The sequence below is a fragment of the Raphanus sativus genome, chromosome 6, assembly GCF_000801105.2.
Source record: "Raphanus sativus cultivar WK10039 chromosome 6, ASM80110v3, whole genome shotgun sequence".
NCBI lineage: Eukaryota > Viridiplantae > Streptophyta > Magnoliopsida > Brassicales > Brassicaceae > Raphanus > Raphanus sativus.
In genome coordinates, this window is record NC_079516.1 from 38,160,879 (window position 1) to 38,184,301 (window position 23,423).

Here is a 23,423-nt window from a genome sequence, read left to right on the forward strand (position 1 = left end):
TCTTTTCCAACATAGCGACATTTTTTACCGATCCGTCATCGTTATTTTTTACCACTGGATATGTAAAGCATCATGGATCTAACCTTGAAGTGATAATCTCAAACTCATTTGCAAGATGCGAAAAACGAAAACAGCGTATGAAAGCAAATGTATGATTGTGAAACTGAAAATCAATAAATAGAGAAAAAGAATAAAAGAAATGAAAGAATCGGTGTGTCTGCTCACCGTGTACGCCTTTACCGTTATCTCTTGTATACCACAATTGGTTGTTTTTCTTGTAAGAAAAAATCAGTTCAAGAATAAATCTGGGAAGAAAACTATAACTTTTGCAAAGTCATCATAAAACAACATGCTTCTTGTATTTTCTCCAAGTTAAACGGGCACAGGATATATAGTAAAGAGTCTTTTATCAGACTTATTATAAAAGAATTTTTAGCAGACACATGATAAACAGACTTTTAACAGAGATATAATTATGGGCTTGAACATAAACGGGCCAGATAAACCCGTTTTAACATCTCAAACTATCACTAAACTATCTCATTTAGTTCAATATGATTAGACTTTTTGTTACTTACTGTAAATAAGATAATCAGAATACCCTAAATTCCCATATATCTGATGGCACTTCCCGGTGAATAACATAATGTCCAAATACCTATTTTCCAGTGTTTTGAAACCCGACCCGGACCCGCGGTTGAACCGGTAAACCCGGTGACCCGAGATAAATCCGGTTCGGGTTTTGTGGAAAACCCAAAATTTAAAAACCCGCGAAAACCCACTAAAACCCGAAACCCGAAATCGGTTGAACTAGTAGTTGAAACAATAGATAATTTTTACATTTTTTAGAACTTTTAATTATTTTTTAGATTCTCTTTTATATTCTAAATTTCCAATTAAAAATTAGATTTCTTTCGATTTTCTTTTTTTTTCATCGTTCTTCTTCTTCTGCTAGCCTCTACTGACTCTCTATCTTCTGTTTCTTCTTCCTTTTTTTCTTTTTGATTATTTTGTTTATTATAAATCTGTATTAAAATCTATTCTAAGTTCTAAATTTTACAACTCTATTCTTTGCCGATTAAAAAATGATTTTTTTTGTTTTACATGTTTCTAACTTAAATAGTCTAAGCTATTTTTGATAGTTTGTATATAAAATGAAAATGAAAATATAAAAATGTAAAGTTAAGTATTTTCTAAATATTTTTTAAATATAAAATATATACATATCCAAACTACTATTTTTATGTTTTAAAAAACATTTAGAAAATATTAACTTTAGTTTCTATATTTTTATTTTCATAACTAATATTATTATATAATAAAATTAATTTATTTCTTAATTCGTGGTTCACCCGCGGTCGACCCAGTGACCCAGTGAGCTGGTAAGTAGTCCGGTTCAGTATCCGGGTCGGTTTTCAAAATATTGCTATTTTTCCAACGATTTTTTTTCTTTTATTGTGGAAAGGTAAAGCAAAGTAGATTCCAAAACATTAGGACAATACTTATACATACATGTCTACCAATGGCGTTTGAAGGGAATAAACCTAATACGGCGAACTCTGGTTCGAACCCACTGACCACACGGATATGAGTTATCGCTTTTGGCTCATTTAAATACCCAAAAAAAAATCATCAGTGGACTGTACTTCCACTCAGAGGGTCTGTGTCTTTAATAGACTCTAGTTAAACCCCTTTAGCTTACAAAAAAAAAAAAAAAGTGACCCATAAGATCCCATTGTGTTTGCTCCTTTCCCCACACCGTCACAGATGGTCACTTTTCATTGTCCACTCTCTTCCTTGTCTACAAACCACTCACATCTTAACGACAAATCCCGCCACTTTTTAAAAAGTTATAAAAAAGCATCCCTACTCAGTTTCCTCTATATACACGCGTGCGCGCACACAACACAAACTTTTGTTGAGACAATCAGAAGAATCTTGCATGGATTGGTTTTCATGGCTGTCGAGAACAAACCTTGAACCTTGTCTCATCCCACGAAGAATCTTTCCTTCTCCAAGAAGTAGCTCGAACACGAGGACATTTGCTTTCTTCAACCACGAGTTCTTCCAGGGCATAGGAATCTCCATCGCTAAACACTGCCTCATGATCCTCAAACTCGGTCGTCAAGATCCCAAGAGATTTCCTCTTCTCACCTCTCCATCCATCTTCAGAAAGATCATCTTTTTTGCTTGCATGTCAACTTTTGTTCTTGACAGCAACAGAGTTCCAAGCGATTCACAAAACGCATCTCTAAGTAAGAAATTCAAGATTCTCAGAGAAAAAGGTGAGAAGAAGACTTTGACTCACAAACCAAAAGGGAAGACCATTATGAGTGAGTAACGAAAAGCCAAATGAGTCCACCATAGCCCACGAAGCAACCACGTGCACCGAATAAAGAGAACCATCCACGGCGGAAGCTTGCTGCATGCATAACCTGGAAGCAAAGCAACGCTCTCTCTCCAACGAATGAGGAATGTACCAACGGTTACACAAAATACATAGTATATAATACAACAAAAGCTCCTTAATCATATTGAGGTAGAAACAAACTTATGCTATACAAAAAAAAGGATAACTGGGGCCTTTTATATAATTTTGACCTGAAAAACAGTAACAAGTAAGAATCATAGCGATATCAGACATTTGATAAACACTGTGAGTCACAGAGTTACATTAAGGACATGAAGAGAGATGCATATCAGATTCAGGAAGCGGCTACAAATTTCTCCCAAGCACCGTATTTTGAGCTGAAAGTTCCACCTCCAAATTGCTGTGCGTACTCACAGATCACAGTCCGAGCGCATGCGTCCCATGTCTTGGCTATGTCTTTGAGCGACATCGGCTGTGACAAACTTCTTAGCAATACGTTGAACCTTGCCATAGCCTTGGATGACAGGTCCTCATTCTCTTTGCTGTACAAGAAACCAGACCATGTTAAGTTAAGGTAAGAATATGATCCAGCTTCTTATAGAGGGTTTCTAGAAGACATGAGCCAGATGGTTTTGGAGAATTACTAAAACTATATTGGTAGAAGTTTTTTCTCGAGACTGAAGCATTTTGCTTGTACCTGGTCTCCTCCGGGAGTTTATCCAGGAGAGATGGGGAGCCGTTGGGGTAGCTACAAGGTACCAGCAGACGCAATGGTTGAATAGGAGACTGTAGCACAAGACATTATCTTTAAAAAAAGATAAATGAAATGATTTTCCCTCTCTTCTATCCCACCAAACAAATTCTTAACTAAATGACCATTGCTTACCATTTGGGTTGATAAGAGATGAGCCTTCAAGGATGGGCTGAGAGAAACCGCTTTAAACAGGAATCTTACTGTTGTTCCTTCACAACCTTTGCTTGCTGTTGCTCCCTCACTAGGATCATCAGCATCTTCATCATCACTAATCTCAACAACTGTATCTATCAGCCGCTGGTTTATTTCCTTGATTTCCTCCAAAAGGGCATGCTCCCTCTGCAGTTCAAGATTGTGTCCTCAGTATTTAAAAAAATTTAAACCTTGTTCAGTGTCAAATTTCGTCTGTACCTCAGTTCTGGCCTTCTTGCCAACAGAGGTCGCAGTAGATTCCAGATCTGATGTTTCTGAACTTGCGAACTGATTGTAGTTATCACCAACACTTAATGGCATTGCAGTTGTGTGACGTTTCATTTTCTTGGTCGCCGTCATTCCTTCTTGCGTCATGAGGTTTCTTGCTTGGAGACGACACTTTGTCATTGCAACCAAATCCTCACCAACTGAAGCTCTTGAACCGTTTCCGGGGGCTGAACCGGCTACCCTATCAACCATGCTCACAACAGATCTGATGTCACTTACTCCAGAAGAAAGTGATTGCGGTGAGATGGTCTTCACCTGAAAACAACAGAAAGTATACATCATGATCAGAACAATGTTTAAGCTACAAGAGATGGATGTTAGTAATGTTTACTTACGACTCTAATAAGGCGTTCAATAGGCAGCTCCGCCGCACTTGGATTTAAATTATTTCCATCAGGACTGGTAAACTCCTGAAGGAGAGGAGATGCAGAGATCCCTGGAGTCCCAATTGCAATGGATTGAACTCCACTTTGCATGATGCCAGTTGCTTGTTGGCGTGCAGTATTTCCCATTGCTCCAGATGGTTTCTCAGAGTCAACTTGCATAGGGGACGGAGCCAGGGGGGTTGAAGGAGACGGAACAACAAAAGGGGAGTGTGCAGGTTGCAATGGAGTTGCCATCTTGTTGATAGATGACATCACATTTTTCTGGTCGAGCTGAGGAGAGAAATGTTGTTGTGTCATCAGAGGAGATGCACCTGAGAGAAGTTGAGGCGGCGTAACAGGAAGCTGGGAGCCTGGTTTTAACTGTTGAAGGGGATAAGTAGCACGCTGACCCTGCAGAGAATGTTGCTGGAACATCCCACGACTGACATTCACCCCCTGCCTCGCTGATAAATCATTCATATCACTTTGTGCCCCTTGCTGTCTTGCTTGCAACTGCTGCTGCTGCTGCTGACTTAACTGCTGCTTCTGTAGCAGCTGCTGCTGCTGCTGCTGCTGCATTTGGCGCTGCTGAAGTTGCTGTTTGAACTGCTGCGACATTTGTTGGTCCTGCTGTTGCTTCAGGTGCTGTTGCTGAAGCAAACCGGAACTTAACTGGGCTTGGTTAAAATTAGACTGCAGAGTACTTAACCCACTTTGAGCAGAGGCACAACTGTTATTCACTTGTTGAGAAGTATTTTGTTGCATGGATCCCATGGCAACCTGCTGACCGTTACTCAGTGCATTTCCTTGGCCTGACTCTAAACTAGAAGCCGGTATGGAACAGGGAATGTTCTGCTGCGGAGCTGAAACTCCAGGACGAGATGATAGAACATTGTTCTGCATATTTGCTAGACTACTCTGTTGTGCCCTTGGCGGCATGCTCATTGACTGCATCTGCTTATTTGCTTGACTATCATGAGACTGATCCTGACTGTTCTGAGCTGATTGTTGCTGCATCTGCCCTTGATGTACTGGCCTCTTCGGCCTGTTATTATTTAAGAAATTTATAATCTGCTTCTCATAATTAGCTACCTTATCCTTTAATGCAGGCATGATATTGATCTTCGGAACCGATAGGAATTGTATCATTCGCTCTAACATATTCTTGAATTGTCTTAATTTCTCAAACTGCTCTGATCTTTGTTCGGGCGGAAGAGAAGAATCCTGCTCAAGAAAAGAAAAAATGTGTTCAGTAAGAAAAAAGACAAGCACATAGATGCAAGCTACAACCTCTTGGGGGTTTGGGAAAGAACATAGTTATCCAATGTTTATTTTCTGGTGGAAGAATACGAGTCTCAGAGAGCATTTTTTGGTGAAACGGGTAACAAGATTCCAAACTTGTACGACTTTCTTTTGCAATATTGAACCGATCTTTGCAATCCAAAAGTCTCATAAGGTACACACTACTGTTGCGGAGGATATACTCATGCAAACTATTCTCCTAGTTTAAAAAATGGTAACTTACATGCTGTAACTTGGCTCCAACTCTCTGATCTATTTCACTAAGATCTGGTAAGTACGCCTCTTTCATAGTTTGGATCTGCAAAGACAAGCACCATGGTCAAATGATTACTCATTATGAATATAAACAAGCACCATGGTCATTGGTCACTTCTGCGTGCTGACAGCAAGACTAAGAAGCCAGAAGCACAACCCAAAGTTAGAAAGAGAAAACTACCTTTTGGAAAACTTCTTCTTGCCAATCGACTCCATTTGCACTCTCCGTCTGTGCCGTCGAGTCCAGTGAAGCTAATTTTTTTTGAAATGGGGTTGTTCAGCATCAGATCCTATTCAGTGATTGTGTAACGCATCAAAATCTAAAGTATTCACAAGAATGCAAGCATACATGATGGCCTCTCCGGAAGAGTTCTTTGGGATTGAAATATTTGTTGTCTCTGTTGGTCCACTACACTTTGAGGTGGAAGTAGGGAACCAGTGACTTGGCCAGAAGATTGTAGTCTTTGTTGCACATCCTGTTGTAGCAGATTAGGTTGTTGTTGTTGCAAACCTAGCTGCTGATGATGCGACTGAAGGGGTATCATCTGATTCTGTGACTGTTGGCCCTGAGAAGAAAAGACGCCATGGCCAGCCTGATGAGTTCGTTGTAGCCCAACCGTTGGCTGTGATAACATGTTCTGCACCGACTGCTGGTTAGTCTGCAAGCTCGAATTACCAACCTGGGAACTGAGCAACTGTTGTTGTGGTTGCTGCAGTCCTGCAACATTGCTATGACTAGTGCTCAGTGGTTGCTGATGCGTAGTCTGAAGGCTGTTTTGTTGAGACATCAGCTGCTGTTGGCCCGGTATTTGCTGCTTCTGCTGCATATTCAGAATATTATTTTGTTGGTTCAGTAACCTTTGCTGGTGTTGCTGCTGCATATCCCCGACAACATTCTGTCCCATCATCTGCTTCTGTTGGATGCCTGAGCCATTTGCAGCTTGTTGTCGCATCATTTGTGCTTGCTGCTGTTGTAGAGGAGAAATAGGCTGTTGCGACAATGAAGTTTGCTGCTGATGCATGGCAGAGGCTTGTTGTGATTGCGGATGTTGCCTTAGCAGCGAAGATTGATGCTGACGAAGCATAGACTGTGTCGTAGTCTGCTGAGCAGACAACTGAGGACTTGACTGCTGATTTGTGTGAAGACCCTGGTGAGGAGCCGAGCTCACAGCTGAGGAAGATGTTGAAATGCCAGGCTGTTGCATTTGATTGGGCTGCAGCAAATTTTGTTGCTGTTGTTGTTGTATGTGCTGAACATTCCCTGACTGAAAATTCTGCTTGAGAAGTTGCTGCTGCAGCTGCTGCTGATAAAGAAACTGTGCACTCTGTGGCTGCTGCTGTTGTGAAGACATAGCATGCGGCCTGCCAAGCATCTGCCTTTGGGATCCTGAAAACATGTTCGAAGAAAGGCCATGCTGGCCAGATGAATCTTGCAACATTCCGGCTACAGTTTGCATACTGGAGTTCTGGTTTACAACGCCTGTGGCATTGTTATTGGTTAAAGCAGTGGAACCAGTCATTCCAGAGACAGTATTACTCTGCATGGTTTGGGACAGCAACGGCTGAGGTGGTGCTTGAGATTGGTTGTTCGGTAAAGTTCCCGGAAGAAGGTGCCCTTGATTGTTGGGTACTACTACTCAAGGAAAGATTAAACAGTACCAAGTTAGTGAAACAGTCATCCAAAAACAGAGTTAAGCAATACAGGCGTGAGAACTGTGGTTACTTGAATCCATGGATGAGACATTATTAGCGGCAGGGATAGATGAGGAAGAGCCGGTTGCATTTTGTGATTTAGTCTCCATAGTCAGCATCTTCATGGATATTTTCCGAAGGTAATCACTCTGAAATTCGAAATAAAAGAAAATCAAGAAGGTATACATGGATTTGATACCTACCGTATATATTGAGATTAACCTTTATAGGTACCAAAATCAAGACCGGTTCTGAGCATAGACAGTTGAAACAGACCCCCAGATTTTTTTGAAAATAGGCCTCCAAATTTATAAAAGAAAACACGTTTATTGAAACCTTAGCTAAATAGCCTACATTCAACGAAATCTCACGGCCGGCCTGACCAAAAGTCGTTCATTTCCACGTGTGGACTCTATTGCCTCATAAGTAGTTAGTTATATACCGAACACTAACAAAAATAAAAAAGATGTAGAGCAGACGACTGATTAACCTGGGTAACAGCTCCGTTGAAAATTTTCTCCTCGAATCTAGCAGCAATTCTCCTAAGCTCGTTAACTCCATCTGTTCCAGAATGTGGAAGGTGCTTCTTTAGTGTTTCCATTCTACATACAAGCGACAAGTAAATAAGCACAAAAGAAAAAGGAAAAAAAAAACAGTAGCATTGGTCAAAGAAACACAATGTAATAAATAAAGTTACATTTTGTTGAGAATCTTCTGGCGTGAATCAGGTGGCAATTGACTTCTCCAGTCACCAGTGTCCATGGAAGGATCTCCATTTGGAAGATCAGGCCTCCAATTGTTATTATCCATCAAGTGTCCTACGTTTACAAGCCAAGAAAAAAAGCAAAAGTATCAAATAGTAAGTAAACTTCTTAAAACTCAATGAAAATAGAGAAGAAACCAAAACATGAAACAAACAACCACACAACATGGATTAGATTGACACACAGAATGACATCTCATAATATATGTCCTTTCCTTTAACATTTATGGTAAGAATCACCAGCCCCGACTAACATAACCATTTCAGGGAAGCAGAAGCTTGCTCACCAACCATATACAGACCCAAAAAAAAGATCATTTTTTTTTTAAAAACCAGTAACCCACACCTCTTATTGTTTTCTAAAGGATGACAAAACATGGATTAGATTCAGAGACAGAATGTCTTAACTCCTTTAACAATCACAGCTAACATAAGGAAGCAGAAAGCTTTTATCCATCAGAGATTAACAATGGAATCAACAAACCCTATAGAGGCCAAAATTTTCATTTTTTTTTTTAATAAAACAAGTAATCAGACCTCTTTTTGTTTGATGTTATTACAAAGCCACAGGTTCGAACTCAAGTAGCCTGTCGGAAAACGAAAAAGAATACTCTTTTTTATCATACCAACAACGTTCCATTTACTCACCTAATTTAATACGAAACCCAGAAAACCACCAATCTATAAACGGCGATATCGCATGTCTTGTTGATCACAAGAGACGAGATTCGAAAATTTTCACCGCAAATTCAAGGCTTATCGATGCGATTTCGCGTTCTGTGGGGGGGGGGGGGCATACAAGGATTAGGGTTAATGTTGATGGAGAAAGGGATTGAAAAAAGGAGTAATATATACGGACGGATCTCTTTTTCTGGGCGAAATGCAGAAGAAGGAAACTTGTTCGTCTCAACTCTCAAATCATTTTCTGCCAAATGCCTTCTCCGCTCCTAGCTTATATGGACAACAGATTTGTCGCTAAATTACCGAAAGCCCCTCCAAGTAGTAGAAAACTACAAGATGAGAACCTGTTACGGAGTTTTAACCTTTGACCGTGGCGGTAGAATAGTTAAAAAGGAAAGAGACTTTTTACCTTGCTGTTAATATTATGGGTCATCTCCACGTCACTTTCCTTATCACACTACACTCCAATGGACATGTTTTTTTTCCTGTCAACCCAATGGGACATGTTTGTAGTAGTTTATACAGTGCTTTTCCTTTAATTCTTGCAGGTTCTTCAAGGTGTGTTCTTTTTTTTTCTTGCTAAAAGGTAAATATTCATTAATTAAAATGATAACAAGGTTGGCTAACATTAGGATTACAATTTGGAGTTTGACTTCCCTAAAGATTTTAACAGCTTTGAACTCCTTTCACCGGTACGCCAAATGAAACAAACATTTATAATTTTTTATTAAATTGTTTTGCAATGACACAATGAAACAATATTTTTATGATATAAAATTTTGATAAAATTTAGCCAATATTTTGATAAAATTTAGCCGGAATTTTGATAAAATTTAGCCAAAAATTTCTTGTTATATTATGTTTAAATTGTGAAAAAAGATATGTAACACAAAAATATCATCTTTAGCATAAACAATATTTACAATTAATGCTCAGTCACTATTAGATAAGATAACTATCTGTAAATAGTTTAGTTGTTATCCTCCTATATTCCTGTAAAGATACGAGAGTATATTCTGTTATCTCTCAACATCTCTGTACTATATATTGTGAAGAGTAATACACGTACTATTCAAGGGAAACATATCTACTTTCATGGTATCAGAAGGTTCAAGCGATCATGAACCATCTTAACGCAATTCTCTGCGTATCTATCTCTCTCTTTTCTCTCTCTTTCTTTCTTCTTCTCCTTTAACGTTTCTTCTTCACTAATGGCTGCTGCGCCTGCACAACTCGAGCGTGCCTATGGGGTAACCAACATCAAACACCATATTCCTGTTATTTTCGATCTCGATGATGGTAACTATGATGCTTGGAGAGAACTCTTTCTCACACACTGCCAGAGCTTTGATGCTTCCGGCCACCTCGATGGCACCTTGCTCCCAACAAACGCCAATGACGTTACCTGGAAGAAACGCGATGGGCTGGTGAAATTGTGGATCTACGGCACTCTGTCAAAAGATCTGTTCAAAAGTACCTTCAAAACAGGGGGGACTTCACGAGAGATTTGGCTTCGTCTAGAGAATTTCTTCCGCAACAATAAGGAGGCCCGAGCTATCCAGCTTGATCATAAGCTACGCAACACGGAGATTGGAGCTCTATCAATTCATTCTTACTGCCAGGAGCTTAAATCCATCGCCGATCTCCTTGACAATGTTGATGCTGCAGTTAGCGAGAGGACACTGGTGACGTACCTCCTCAACAGACTCAACGACAAATATGACAACATCAACAATGTCATTATGCATCGCCAACCATTCCCCAGCTTTGAGGAGGCGAGATCAATGCTGATCCTTGAGGAGGAACGCCTCGGCAGAGGCAGGAAGCCAAATCCTACACATACTGACTCGGCCTCTTCTCCTAAAGCGCTTGCTGCCACAACTACATCGGAAGATCAGAAACCGGTTGTCAGTAAGAACCATCAACAACAACGCTTCAACCAAAACAGAGGACACCGTGGTAGGGGTGGACAACGAGGAAGAGGCATACTCCAAAACAACTGGCCTCGACCTCTTGGGCTCAACTTCTATTCACAGGTTACCCGCAAGCAGGACTACTTGGTCCTCGTCCACAACGTCAACAACAGGGGCAGTCTTCTAATGGTGGAAATAAGAAGCTCGAGCAACCAATAGACGTAGCAAATAGACGTAGCACAAGCCTACAACACTCTCACCCTCTTTGATCCTTCGGACAACAATTGGTATATGGACTCTGGGGCAATGGCACACTTGTCTAATCACGCATGTAATCTTAAGTCTGTTTTTAACAATAGCATTGGAAAAACAGTTACAGTTGCAAATGGAGGTATGATTCCAATTACCAAATCTGGTTCTCTCACTTTCCCAACCAAGTCTCGTTCTTTGTCTCTTAATATTGTTCTTGTAACTCTTTATATCATCAAAAACTTAATCTTTGTCCGCCGTTTTACCAGAGATAATTCTTGTTCTGTTGAGTTTGATCCTTTTGGTTTTTCTGTGAAGGATCTTCATACGAAGAGGATGATTCTCCGCAATGACAGTACTGGAGACCTCTATCCGATTTTTCCGTCTTCCAATAATACGTCTTTTCCTTCAGCTTACATTGCTTCGATCACATACTGGCATCGACGCTTGGCACACCCCAGTGACCAAACATTCAAATCTCTTATTTCTTCTAAAGCTTTTTTTATGTAATAAACATGATTTATCTCGTCTTTGTTCTGCTTGCCAGTTTGGAAAACAAATAAAGCTTCCTTTTGTTGAGTCAAACACGTCAGTTGATCATCCATTTGATATTATTCATTCTGATTTATGGACTTCGCCAATTCAAAGTGCTAGTGGTATCAAGTATTATGTTCTTTTCCTTGATCATCATTCTCACTTCTTATGGGTATATCCTATGCGCTATAAACATGAAACGTTTTCAAAGTTTCTCCACTTTGCCAACTATGTTAAAACTCAGTTTGGCAAAGAAATTAAATCGTTTCAATGCGATAATGGGGGCGAATTTGACAACTCTCAGTTTCATGATTTTTTTGCAGAGAAAGGAATTACCTTCCGTTTTTCTTGTCCTCACACTTCTCAACAAAATGGAAAATCAGAAAGGATGATTCACACTATCAACAATGCAATGCGATGCCTCCTTTTCCAGGCTCATCTCCCATCTTCCTTCTGGGTAGATGATTTACACACGGTAGTCCATATTTTAAATCTCTTACCGTCAAAAGCCATTCAAAACAGAGTTCCATTCTCGGTACTTTTTAAAAAGCCAATCTCCTACTCTCATTTGAAAAGTTTCCCGGTTGCTTGTGTTATCCAAATATAAATCACTCTAATGCTCATAAGCTTTCTCCCCGGTCCTCAAAGTGTCTTCTCTTAGGATACCCAAGCAACCACAAAGGCTACCGTTGTATGGAACTTGGCACAAATAAAATAATCTTCTCGCGTCATGTCACCTTCGACGAAACGCAATTTCCGTATAAAGACACTGCTCCTCAAAAAGAGTCTACATACGATTTTCTTTCCTGAAACACTGAGCCTCTCCTATCTTTCGCAGCATCTTGGAATCATCTTCGGCTGCTCCTCCACAAGCCATTCCTCAGATTCCACAAGATGTGCCAACTCTACCTGCTTCGGCAGTTGTAGATGCTCCTAGGCATGCCATGTCTACAAGATCCAAGCATGGTATTTCCAAACCAAAACAAATCTTTTCTTTACTTGCAACACCTTTTTCTCTTCTTCCAAAGAGCCATATTCAAGCTTTACAAGATCCCAATTGGAATCCATCTATGACTATGGAGTACAATGCTATTGTTAAAAGCGATACTTTTGATCTTGTGCCTAGACCGCCTAACAATAACATTGTGCGCTCCATGTGGTTATACAAACATAAGTATGATGCAGATGGAAACTTCAAGTGCCATAAATCACGATTAGTGGCGAATGGCAAGTCGCAGGAGCATGGCATAGACTATGATGAAACCTTCAGTCCGGTCGTCAAACCTGCCACAGTACGATATGTTCTCCATGTTGCTCTCGCCAAAGATTGGCCAGTTCATCAGCTTCATGTTCAAAATGCCTTTTTACATGGAACTTTGGATGAGGAAGTGTATATGTTCCAACCCCCAGGCTTCGTAGATCCTTTGAAACCTACTCATGTTTGCAAGTTGAAGCGATCTATCTATGGGCTAAAACAAGCCCCTCGGGCTTGGAATGCAAGATTTGTTTCTTTTATTACTAACAATGGCTTTATCTAGACACGAACGGATACAAGTTTATTTGTTTACAGGAAAGGAAATCTCATGGCCTATCTCATTCTCTACGTCGACGACATAATCCTAACAGAGTCTATAACAACTCTACGAGATACAATAATCAATGCGCTAAAATCTGAGTTTCCCATGACCGATCTTGGCGTCATCAGCTCTTTCCTTGGAATCTCAGCAAAATTCAACGACAAGGGTTTGTTTCTGTCACAGTCAACTTACGCTTCAGAAATCATTCAACGAGCAGGAATGTCCGATTGCAAGCCTTGCACCACACCTGTCGATTTGAAATCCAAGCTAGCAGAAGATGAAGGCAAACTAATTGCAAACCCAACAGAGTACAGAAGTCTCGCTGGCGCCATGCAGTACCTAACCTTTACTAGACCCGACATAACTTATGCAGTGCAACAGATATGTCTCTTAATGCACTCTCCTCGCGAGCCTCATCTTCAAGTGCTTAAACGCATCCTTCGCTACTTACAAGGCACCAAAACGATGGGACTTCAACTCCTGAAGCGCCGAAACATGGCTCTCACTGCATACACTGATGCCGATTGGGCAGGCTGCCCATCAACAAGAAGATCAACCTCTGGGTTCTGCATCTACATGGGTGATAACTTGATCTCCTGGTCAGCAAAGAGACAAGACACCGTGTCATGTTCCAGCGCCAAAGCTGAATACAAAGGTGTAGCAAACGTGGTTGCAGATGCTTGTTGGCTATAGAACCTTCTTCTAGAGATGGGATTACCACTTCGTCAAGCCACTGTTGTTTATTGCTACAATGTGAGTGCCGTCTACCTCTTTTCGAATCCAGTTCAACACCAACGAACCAAACATGTAGAAATCGACATACACTTTGTGCGAGAAAAGGTCCGTATGGGAGAGGTTCGAGTATTTCACATTCCTGCAACACTACAGTACGCGGATATCTTCATCAAGGGTCTTCCTTCTTCCCTGTTTCTAGAGTTCAGGTCCAGTTTTGGCGTCCGTGAACCGATGCTGCAACTGCGGGAGGATATTAAATAAGATAACTATCTGTAAATAGTTTAGTTGTTATCCTCCTATATTCCTGTAAAGATACGAAAGCATATTCTGTTATTTCTCAACATCTCTGTACTATATATTGTGAAGAATAATACACGTACTATTCAAGAGAAACATATCTACTTTCAGTCACCACTTAGTTTACAATTATAATAATAATATAAAAATTGATCAAAGGATACTAATAGTGGTCTGGATTCATAAATTAAGTGGTAACTGTAACTAAGAAATCTTAAAAAATATTAGCAGTATTCTAGATTTAAGTTATCAAAGCTTAGCAAAAAGTGTTTTACCAATTAATTATAATACAAAATAATAGTTTTGTAAATATGCCCTACAAACATCAAAATGCTGCCATAAGCCGATGTTTTAAAAGTTCTTTACTAAGCACGGCTGGTTTCACGTTTTTGATTAGGCTCAATGTGTACTTTTTTGATATCATCTTCTCCACTTCTTGATATTCTTGAAGATCGACAGTATGCAGTGCCGGTCCTAGTCCACTTGACACATAAAGCTGACTAAAAATTTATGCCTCTATATTTGATGATGAATGAGTTCAAACCCACTATCCATTAACCAAATACCTTATGCTCAAACTACTACACTAAAACGCTCAGTTGTCGATGATACCCCTTAATCTGTTTAATAAAATTGGCGCCTAAAGTCTTTATTTTATGAGTTTTTGGTCATGATCGGGCCTGACAATGTAAAAGAGGAAAGCTAATTGAATAATAGGGAGGAGGGTGAACTGCATATGAAAATTACTAGGCACGGCTCTGAACCTAGTTTATAGCGGTTGTTGAAAATTAACTCCTCGAAGCTGACAGCAATTCTCATGAACTCGTCAATTCCTTGTTAACATAGTCAAAGGATCAAGCAATACAACAAAACGTTATAAAACATTGTGTTATTACTGATTTTTGTTATTTAATTGGTTTTAAGATAAGATAACAAGCATAAATCCAATATTAATGAGGAGCCTTACCTACTTAAGGCATGTCTTCCTCCTCAAGAAACATTTCATCGTGTTATCGATAAGCGATTATACAACAAGTTGGTCCATGTCATTAACTCATTATACAAACGCAATAACACTTTTTATTCAGTTTTGGAGGTTTCTAGGCATAATATTATTACGCATATATGGAATCGCTTTAAAGCTCCAAACGCAATTGACGACTCCCCCTTGAACGCAACTGGCTTAGTGGCCCCCTTCACATGTGTTCACGGCACATTCTTCTTTCATGAGAGAACTCTCCGAATTGTCACTGATCACAAGATGGCCTGTTCACAAAAAGCATAAACGGTGGATTTTATAACTCCGTAAAAAAAACCGAGAAACAAACAAAATGGAATACTTCAAAATGAGTGAGAGGGAAAAAGGCGAGATGCCACAAAACACAGCCTAAAACTTTATATTAGGGGCCTAGTCTTAGGGCCATATACACATAGCATACACATTATAATTAACACACTTAAACAGGCCTCTGCTACAAGAAGAAGGACGTTTATTACCCAAATCCACTTCCAAGCGTCGGATGTCATTATCAGCAGTGATATACGAGGAAGAGCCAGCTGCGTTGTACTGTCTACCCTCCACGGTCAGCATCTTGAGGGATATTATCCGAAGGTAATCACTCTGAAAGTCGAAACAAAAAAAAAAGGAATAAGAATAAGACATGGAAGTCGATTTTTTTTTCATGTTGTAGAGTCCATTGGCACACAAAAAATCATGTAAAATCTCACTTAAAGAAACAAATATAGTTTTAGACAGGAGGTGTGTATAATTATATCACCGGGTTAACAGCACGGCTGAAAATTTTCTCCTCGAATCTGACAGCAATTCTGCTGAGCTCGTTGATTCCTTCTTGTCCACAAAATGGAATCTGTTTCTTTAGTGTGTCCAGTCTGCGCAAGTAAGAAGAATAAACTTATTGATCAAGAAAATATAACAGCCCTAATTAACATACCTTCTTTTTTTTTTTTTTTTTTTTTGAAACTGGATTAACATACCTTCTATTTCTAGAGGATATGTATAATATGGACAATAACATTAGAATGAATTGTTACGCTTTGCAGAGAGAACACGAGATATGGTTAAAAATTTACATCTTGTTGACCACCTTCTGGCGTGAATCAAATGACAATTGAGTTCTCCAGTCATATGTATCCATGTCAGGTTCTCCGTTATGAAGAAGAAAAGGCCCACCTCCCATCAAGATCAAGACTGCTACAGCTCAATTAAAAACATATTAAAGTGTGATTAATTAGTCCAAATGTCTTCTTATAAATAATTATAGGGCATGGATGTATTGTGAAAAGCGCACGATGAGATGGAACGGAAGCTAGAGTTTCTAGGGCATGGATGCTGGATGCATCACTACCAGCTTTGTTCACTGATCGGCTTTCATAATAATTGTAACAATGAGCCACCATAATTTCTATCGCATGCCAACCATAAGAAAAAAATCCTAATTAATATCAATATTTCGAAAGAAAAATTACCTCAGATTGCAGGAGCTCTCTCTCTTTCTCTCTTGGGGATCAAAGAGTTTGCGACGTGCAGAGTCGAAGAACTTTGCGTGAACGTAAAATAGGAAAACAAATGAAATCAAATACTAGGTTTTGTAACACGGCCGAACTACTAAAGAGATGAGACATCTTGTTGGGCCAAATATATTCAGGCCCAATAAGTATTAAAGCTCTTCGATATATCCACATATGATAAATTCCCTATTTTCATTTATTATTTAGGAAAATAATTAATAATCATAAATCTAGCTATGTTTAGTATGAACATTATATAAATGAAATTGGTAAAAAAAAACAAATGATTGACCATTCAAATTTCCATATTTATTCATTCTTACAATTAAAATTTACAAATTTTACGAATATGATGAAATAAGAACAGTATATGAATGCCAAAAAGATATTTTCATATTATTTTTTAAAAAATAAAATAAAATAAAAATCTAATTAAACAGTAATAGTCAGCATTGATTATGAAATATTAAAATTTAATAACAAATAAAACACATATTAATTATATATGTATTTTTAGAGCTGAATTTTGAAGTCGATATGGATCACTGGTTTTCTTGGTTTTAGCCGATTTCACCTGTTTTATTACATACGGGTTTTAAACTGAATTGGACTCGACTTCTTCAACGAATCACAGTTGAACCGACCGATTTCAAAATATTTGTAAAATATGATAAATAAACAAAATAATTTGGAAATAAAACAATTAAGCGAAATCACTATTCAAATAATAGTATAACTAGATTTTGACCCGCCCTTTAAAAGGGCGGGTATATTTTTCTTTTCTTTTTTAAATTCAATTTTCGTATTTATGTATTTCTTTCTAATCATATCTGTGTATAAATATTAATCAAAATTGTTTTTATAAAATAATAGCAATTTCTAGTTGACTCCATATACGCTCGGTTTTTTTGTAATGTAATCATTAGGCCTGCGATTTCGGTTTTCCGAAACCGAACCGAACCGAATTTTCGGTTTTCGGTTAACCGGATTTCTTAAAACTAGTTCCGAAGAAAACCGAAATTAAATTCGGTTCGGGTCGGTTCGGAAATCGGTTTTGTTCGGTTTTCAACTTATTTCCGAAAGTAACCGAATTGTTAAATGGTTCACCCAAAAAAATTTTTTTTTTTTAATTCTCGGATATTTTCGGTTATTTCGATTAAGACCTGAAAAAATTACAAAACATCAGAAAGACAAACATAAATCAATACAAGAAAAACATATAATTGTTCGTACTTTTTTGAAATTCACCTAGTTTCAAAATAAGTACTGAGAATGTCCAAAATACAGAATCAGGGACCAAAAGAAATCATAATGATGAACCGAACAAAACATGAAATCAATTGCCCTCTCTACGTAGTTCATCATAGACTTCACAATTTCCCATCTACATAATAAGAAAAATCAAGTTAGAGAGAAAGAGAGTATCAACAGACAACACACAAGACACTCATCAATTGACAAATCCTTCGACATGAACTCACCCTAAACGTCTAAACAACAAATCCATCCCAATTCATTATTCCAGGCACTTTCACACTGATAACCGACTCCCAAATCAATTGCAAACTCAAACCCTAAACTGGAAATCAATAGACAAACCCTAAGAGACACTGTCACACTAGTAATCAATAAATAATTTGACACAAATCATAAACCCCTAATTGATAACCTTAACTCCCAAATCGAACGAACCCAAACTCAAAAACTACACAGAACTACATGACAGATTGAAGAACCTACCTTGTTGTCGGAAGATGTGAGAATCAGACGACGGGAACGAGATTGCTAGGGTGAGAACTGAGAACCGCCGAATCGAAGGCACATGTTTGAGAGAAAAAGAGAAACTGATTAGGTTAAGCCGACAAATAAGGTTGGAGAAATGTATATATAGGTAGGTTAAATTTCGGTTAACCGATCGGATATCATGAACCGAACCGAACCGAGACACTAACCGAACATTTTTAAAACAGCTTCCGATCGGTTTGTTCTTGATAACCGAACTCTAACCGATTTCCTTAATGCTCGGTTCGGTTCGGTTTGGACCAATCGGTTCGGGTCAAAATCCCAGCGCTAGTAATCATATACCCGTGTCTTTGTAATCATCTTTGTCTGTTTTAGATCTTGACCAGTAGGTGTAATGTTGGTTTGTAACTTTTCTGTAAATATAAAACATTTTATATAATTTGTTCTCATATAATAATGAAATTTAATTTATATGTTTGTGTATAACATTTTTTAAAATATATGTAATAACTTGTTCCATCATATCAATACATATTAATAATAGCTAGCTATTAATATTTATTTTATCAAATATATATATATATATATATATTTTTTTTTAATATTATAAAGTTTATGCATAGTATTTTTATAAAAATATTTTTTTATGAAAATAAGATAATTCATTTACATAACCCGCTGATATTAATTTTACTTATATTTTAAAGCTTCAATTTAAATACAAATTTATTAATTTATATTGGTCAAATTTGTTTTTTTTTATTATATAAATTTACTATATGTCATTCAATCTGTCCCATACTTGATATATATATATTTATATATTGAATTATTTTTAATATTATAATTTAAATGTGTATACTATAATATGAAATCTTTGCTTTATATATCTTACTTTAATATTTTGCTTTAATAAGTTTATATATGTTGTAAAAATCATGAATATATGTTATTATTTAATTTAATAATTTATAATATAGTTAATAAATGGATTAAGTTACTTTACATTTATTAATTGGTGGAGTAATTTAATTATGAATATAAATTATATTAAAATTATAGAAATTTTATTTCTTATTCTATATGTAAAAAATGAATTAATATTTGTTTATAATTGTAGTTAATATTAATTACGAAATTTTAATATTTAAAAGTAAATATTAAAAAGAAATATATATTTACATTTTAAATTAAAAAATATTATTAAAATGAAATCTTAAAGAGATACTTAATAATATATTTTAGAGATCTTATTTTGAAAAATATTAAAATAATAGATTAGATATGGTATATATTTAATAACAACTAAGTAAGAGAAATAATAGGAAATTAACTAAATTTTATGGTCCAACCTAGACTACTTCCAAGTAGATAAAAAGTTCTCATGTTATAATAATATTGATACGTAACTAAAATAAATATAAGTAAATTATACAATTTTTCGTTTAAAGAAAAAAAAATTGTTACTCGAACATACAATAGATACATACGTACATCCAAAAAAAAAAAGAATCATATACATCTATTTAGTTAGGAAATTTAAAATTTATAATATATTGATATTTAGTTACTTAAGGAAAACAAATCAAAGATCTTTCTAAAAATATATTCTCTTTTAATAATTTTTTTCGTGTGGAGTAATAGAAAATTTAGTTGTTAGTTTAAATAAATAATAAATACAATTTTAAATTAAAAATAGTGGCAGTCCTGTAAATATTTTAAAAACTCATGGGGATATAAAAAAAAGGCTACTGTTTTAATTGTATTTATTAGACAACTCAAATAGTATAGATAGATTAGTTAATTACCAAACAAATAATTATAGACAAATTAAGCAAAATTTCGTTTGGCTCAAACTCATTAAATTATCAATAACGTTTTATGAAAAGCAAAAAGGAAAATAAAAATAGGGAAAACAACAAAAGAACAAACAATAAAGAAGAAAATGTACCTATGTAATAGATATAATTTATGAATCTTAAATTACATCTCATCTTATGATAACATTGATAAGCATAACAGAGTGGAAAACAAAGCGAGGGAGAGAGAGGGAATTAGAGGAGAGGGCAAGGGCCAAAACTTGCGACAACCTAAGAATCAAAGTCCATGAGATGGAAAAAAAGAAGCAAACTCATCTCCACTGTGTCATCAGAACCAATTTTCCTTCGATCATTATCTATTTTATAGTCTTATGACTCTTATCCATATCATATATAGTTACAGTTATGCGTAATCTACAACGTCTGGCTGACAAAAGAATAGTTGATGTTTGATGTCTGCTTTGTAGTTGTATATATCAGCTCGGGTTCTTGTTATCAAGAGGAATGTTAAGGTCAGGGAGCAAGAATGAGGAATCATCTTTCTTTTGCGTCTCAGTAGCAGCCTGCACATAGATACCAGATGTTATCGATTTATTTACATATATATATAAATATAGGCAAAAGAGTGAGCATGTTTAGTAGTTTGGTTAACCTGGATTTTCTTTAGCGACTCGTTTCTTGCTTTTTGTTGCTTCAGCAGATTTCGCATACTTGCGAGTTCCTGATCACCCAACAAGTAAAAATATAAAAATTTGGACTTGATGTTGAAAGAAGATGGAGAAAATAGTTTTTTTACATTTTTCAGGTCTTTCTTTTCCTTTAAGAGTAAACTCTCCTCCTCTTTAAGTTCAGCAAGCGTCTGTTAACATTCACACGCAGTGATTAAACATAAGACATAACGATATGATTTTATCAGAATCTAGAACTTATTTTATCTTTTCCTGGTTTGCCTTACCTTTTTCTTTCTTGATCTCTTGAAAGGTGTTGTTGGTGTTACACTCGTTTGAGATATCTGCATGAAAACCCACCAAGAAGATCAGATTGTGGCTTATTACAACATACACACTAACAAAAGATCAAGTTCTAGCAAATAAAGAACATCTGCCACATCTAAAGGATCCTCATAAGCATAAAGCGGTTGAAAAATTACAAGATATCCCTAATTATTCAAAAATCTAAATAAATCACCAAATCTTAGACATTAAATCTAGCCCTGCGACTTCGGGTTTCCGAAACCGAACCGAACCGAACCGTCGGTTTTCGGTTAACCAAAGTTTTAAAAAAAAATTCCGAAATAAACCGAATGAAATTTCGGTTCGGTTTGGTTCGGTTATCGGTTTTTTTCGGTTTTCAAATTTATTTCCGAAAATAACCGATTTTAAAAAATTTCGGTTAATTTTGGTATAGTTTTTCCAAAATATTCGGGTATTTTCGGTTAAAGTCGGTTATTTCGGATAGTTTCGGTTATTTTTGGGTTATTCGGTTATTTTCGGTTCGGTTTTTCGGTTATTTTCGGTTATTATCGGTTATTTTCGGTTATTTTCGGTTTTTACAATTTTTATTTTTATTTTTAAAAATCGAAAACCGAACCGAACCGAACCGATAACCAAATTAATTTTCAAACCCATACCGAATTGAACCGAATTGAAAACCGAACCGAACCGAAAACCGAAAAAAACCGGTTCGGTCCGGTTCGGCCCATTCGGTTCGGACAAAAATCGCAGGCCTAATTAAATCAGTGAAAAAACATTCCAACAAAGGAATTTTCTTTCTTGGTCAACTACTTAGACCAAGAAAAGAGGCAAATATGAACAGAAGTGCCTCTTTTTCTCCTTACATCGAGACACACCCCAACTTCAAAAGAAAGACTAGAATCACGTGACTAGAGCGTGACTTGAAAGACTTTTACGCGTGTCTTACCATGGCCAAGAACCCCACACATTGCCACCAATTACCCACATAACCAATTGTCCCTATCACGTTCCTTTTCTTTCTTTTAATTACTAATAGCGACTTTGTGGGTTCCTTCTTCTACTTTAGTAAGATAACTAAGCTTAAAACCATATAGAAAAAAAGCTAAATACACAAGCCTTGTCACCAATAGTATAATAGTGAATGATTTTGACCAAATGTGTTCCGGATTGCAGTCAAAGTGTCGTGTGGAGAAGTATTTGACCCTTTTTTCCACGTCGAGTGTACAGTGCGCCACGCCGCATCTGATTACACCACACATACGCAGCCCAAACCTAATTCGCCACGAAAACGCCTCTCAACCCATAAAGGAGGCAGCTCCTCATAAGAATAAGCAAAAATATAAATAACGCCAGCCATAACTCCTCTTATTGACCTAATTACCCTTGACAGCCAGGCTTTATGACAAGGGGTAATCTCGTCGTAACAATGCTTCGTGACGTGAACTTGGTAAACCAAACAGGCAACCTCTTCGATATGAGTCTCTAGCAAAACTGACACTGAGATTGGAGCGAGTAAAAAGATAGATTTTGAGTTTAGAAGAACACGCGGTTGTACGGTCCTTTTAATGATGGATGTTAAGATGTTAAGGTCAACGTAGAGTCGAGTGTAGATCGAAGAAGGCCAAGGTTTCGTCCAGATCTAAATGACGAATATGACCCTAGGAGAAAACAGATGGACAAAAATGGTAGTGGTTGAGGAAAAAAAGGAAGACCTAGAGATTACGTGAAGTGGATATCGCCACAGGGGTTAGGGTATAATACGGTGGCTACTGTCTACCGGCGTTTATTTTTCCCGGCCACGTATAACGATGGTTATACTCGTCAGCACACATAAACAGAGTAGTAACGTAAAAGTTTTTTTAAATGGAGAAAAGAAAAACCAAGGAGTACCTTAGATCTAACGGCCTCTGACAATTTCACGGCGCAGCTGGACTCCTCAACGGCAGCGACACCGCTGCCTCCACCTCCACCACCACCGCTGAGAGAAGTTGCGCCACTCCAAGAAAGAGGCGTAGAGGGACTGGCACGCGTAAGCTCTCCCTTCTTCCTTGAAGACGGCCCCGCCTTGCTCCTCCGCTGCCGCACGCTCCATTTCAGCTTGAGATCCGACACGCCGCTCTTCTCAGGAGGAGGAGACGGCGGCTCAACATGGTGGAGGGAGATCAGTGCCTCCGCCACCAATGAATCATCGGACATAGCCTCCTGAGTCCAGTCTCCGCCGGTCATATTCTAAGTTTGGACTTTCCACAGATTTTTAGAAAGAGAAAGGGAGAGAAGGAGAAATGGTGGCGAAAAGGGGAGAAGAAGGAAAAAAAATTTCCGTGGCACATTAATGAGTGGATTGAATATATATACAATCAAAACGTTTTCACACATACAGTTAGATGGA

At 37.5% G+C, this 23,423-nt stretch overlaps 3 protein-coding genes across 7 annotated transcripts; 1 reads left to right on the forward strand and 2 right to left on the reverse strand.

The window, feature by feature from the left end:
• Nucleotides 1-2,568: 2,568 nt before the first annotated feature.
• LOC108812321 (mediator of RNA polymerase II transcription subunit 15a) lies at nt 2,569-8,903 on the reverse strand. 4 transcript variants are annotated; one of them, XM_018584560.2, is made up of 12 exons: nt 8,631-8,903; nt 7,917-8,037; nt 7,710-7,821; nt 7,251-7,368; nt 5,877-7,157; nt 5,709-5,779; nt 5,496-5,570; nt 3,941-5,194; nt 3,537-3,860; nt 3,258-3,464; nt 3,069-3,157; nt 2,569-2,913 (listed from the first exon to the last, which is right to left on the reverse strand). In XM_018584560.2, exons 2-12 carry the CDS (start codon nt 8,027-8,029, stop codon nt 2,706-2,708), a joined length of 3,852 nt encoding a protein of 1,283 aa, XP_018440062.1. In that variant the 5' UTR covers nt 8,030-8,037; nt 8,631-8,903; the 3' UTR covers nt 2,569-2,705. The 4 variants fall into 4 exon arrangements, 3 of the variants coding, with proteins under 3 accessions (XP_018440062.1, XP_018440061.1, XP_018440063.1); XM_018584559.2 differs by having other exon boundaries at nt 5,877-7,160; XR_001943468.2 differs by having other exon boundaries at nt 2,775-2,913; nt 3,069-3,176; nt 5,877-7,160.
• Nucleotides 8,904-9,874: 971 nt separating this feature from the next.
• LOC108808393 (uncharacterized) lies at nt 9,875-10,795 on the forward strand. Its single transcript, XM_018580551.1, has one exon. It carries the CDS (start codon nt 9,875-9,877, stop codon nt 10,793-10,795), a length of 921 nt encoding a protein of 306 aa, XP_018436053.1.
• Nucleotides 10,796-14,911: 4,116 nt separating this feature from the next.
• LOC108812326 (uncharacterized) lies at nt 14,912-23,349 on the reverse strand. Of its 2 annotated transcripts, XR_008934713.1 has the most exons (6): nt 22,925-23,002; nt 16,456-16,526; nt 16,060-16,177; nt 15,697-15,858; nt 15,466-15,589; nt 14,912-15,234 (listed from the first exon to the last, which is right to left on the reverse strand). XR_008934713.1 is itself a non-coding variant. In XM_018584565.2 (5 exons), exons 1-5 carry the CDS (start codon nt 23,258-23,260, stop codon nt 20,537-20,539), a joined length of 612 nt encoding a protein of 203 aa, XP_018440067.1. In that variant the 5' UTR covers nt 23,261-23,349; the 3' UTR covers nt 20,175-20,536. The 2 variants fall into 2 exon arrangements, 1 of the variants encoding a protein (XP_018440067.1); XM_018584565.2 differs by lacking the exons at nt 14,912-15,234; nt 15,466-15,589; nt 15,697-15,858; nt 16,060-16,177; nt 16,456-16,526 and adding exons at nt 20,175-20,623; nt 20,713-20,781; nt 20,857-20,919; nt 21,016-21,072 and having other exon boundaries at nt 22,925-23,349.
• Nucleotides 23,350-23,423: the final 74 nt, after the last annotated feature.

Bases quoted from the DNA above. Each gene is read 5' to 3' on its own strand.
- LOC108812326 (XM_018584565.2), bottom strand. From the start codon at position 23,260: ATGACCGGCGGAGACTGGACTCAGGAGGCTATGTCCGATGATTCATTG. The intron at 21,073-22,924 runs GTACTCCTTGGT...GTTTTCATGCAG, and splicing joins CAGAGGCCGTTAGATCTAAG to ATATCTCAAACGAGTGTAAC. The intron at 20,624-20,712 runs GTTAACCAAACT...ATCTATGTGCAG, and splicing joins AGTCGCTAAAGAAAATCCAG to GCTGCTACTGAGACGCAAAA.
- LOC108812321 (XM_018584559.2), bottom strand. From the start codon at position 8,029: ATGGATAATAACAATTGGAGGCCTGATCTTCCAAATGGAGATCCTTCC. The intron at 7,369-7,709 runs GTTAATCAGTCG...TTCGAATTTCAG, and splicing joins TCAACGGAGCTGTTACCCAG to AGTGATTACCTTCGGAAAAT. The intron at 2,914-3,068 runs GTACAAGCAAAA...TTTCTTGTACAG, and splicing joins AAACTCCCGGAGGAGACCAG to CAAAGAGAATGAGGACCTGT.
- LOC108808393 (XM_018580551.1), top strand. From the start codon at position 9,875: ATGGCTGCTGCGCCTGCACAACTCGAGCGTGCCTATGGGGTAACCAAC.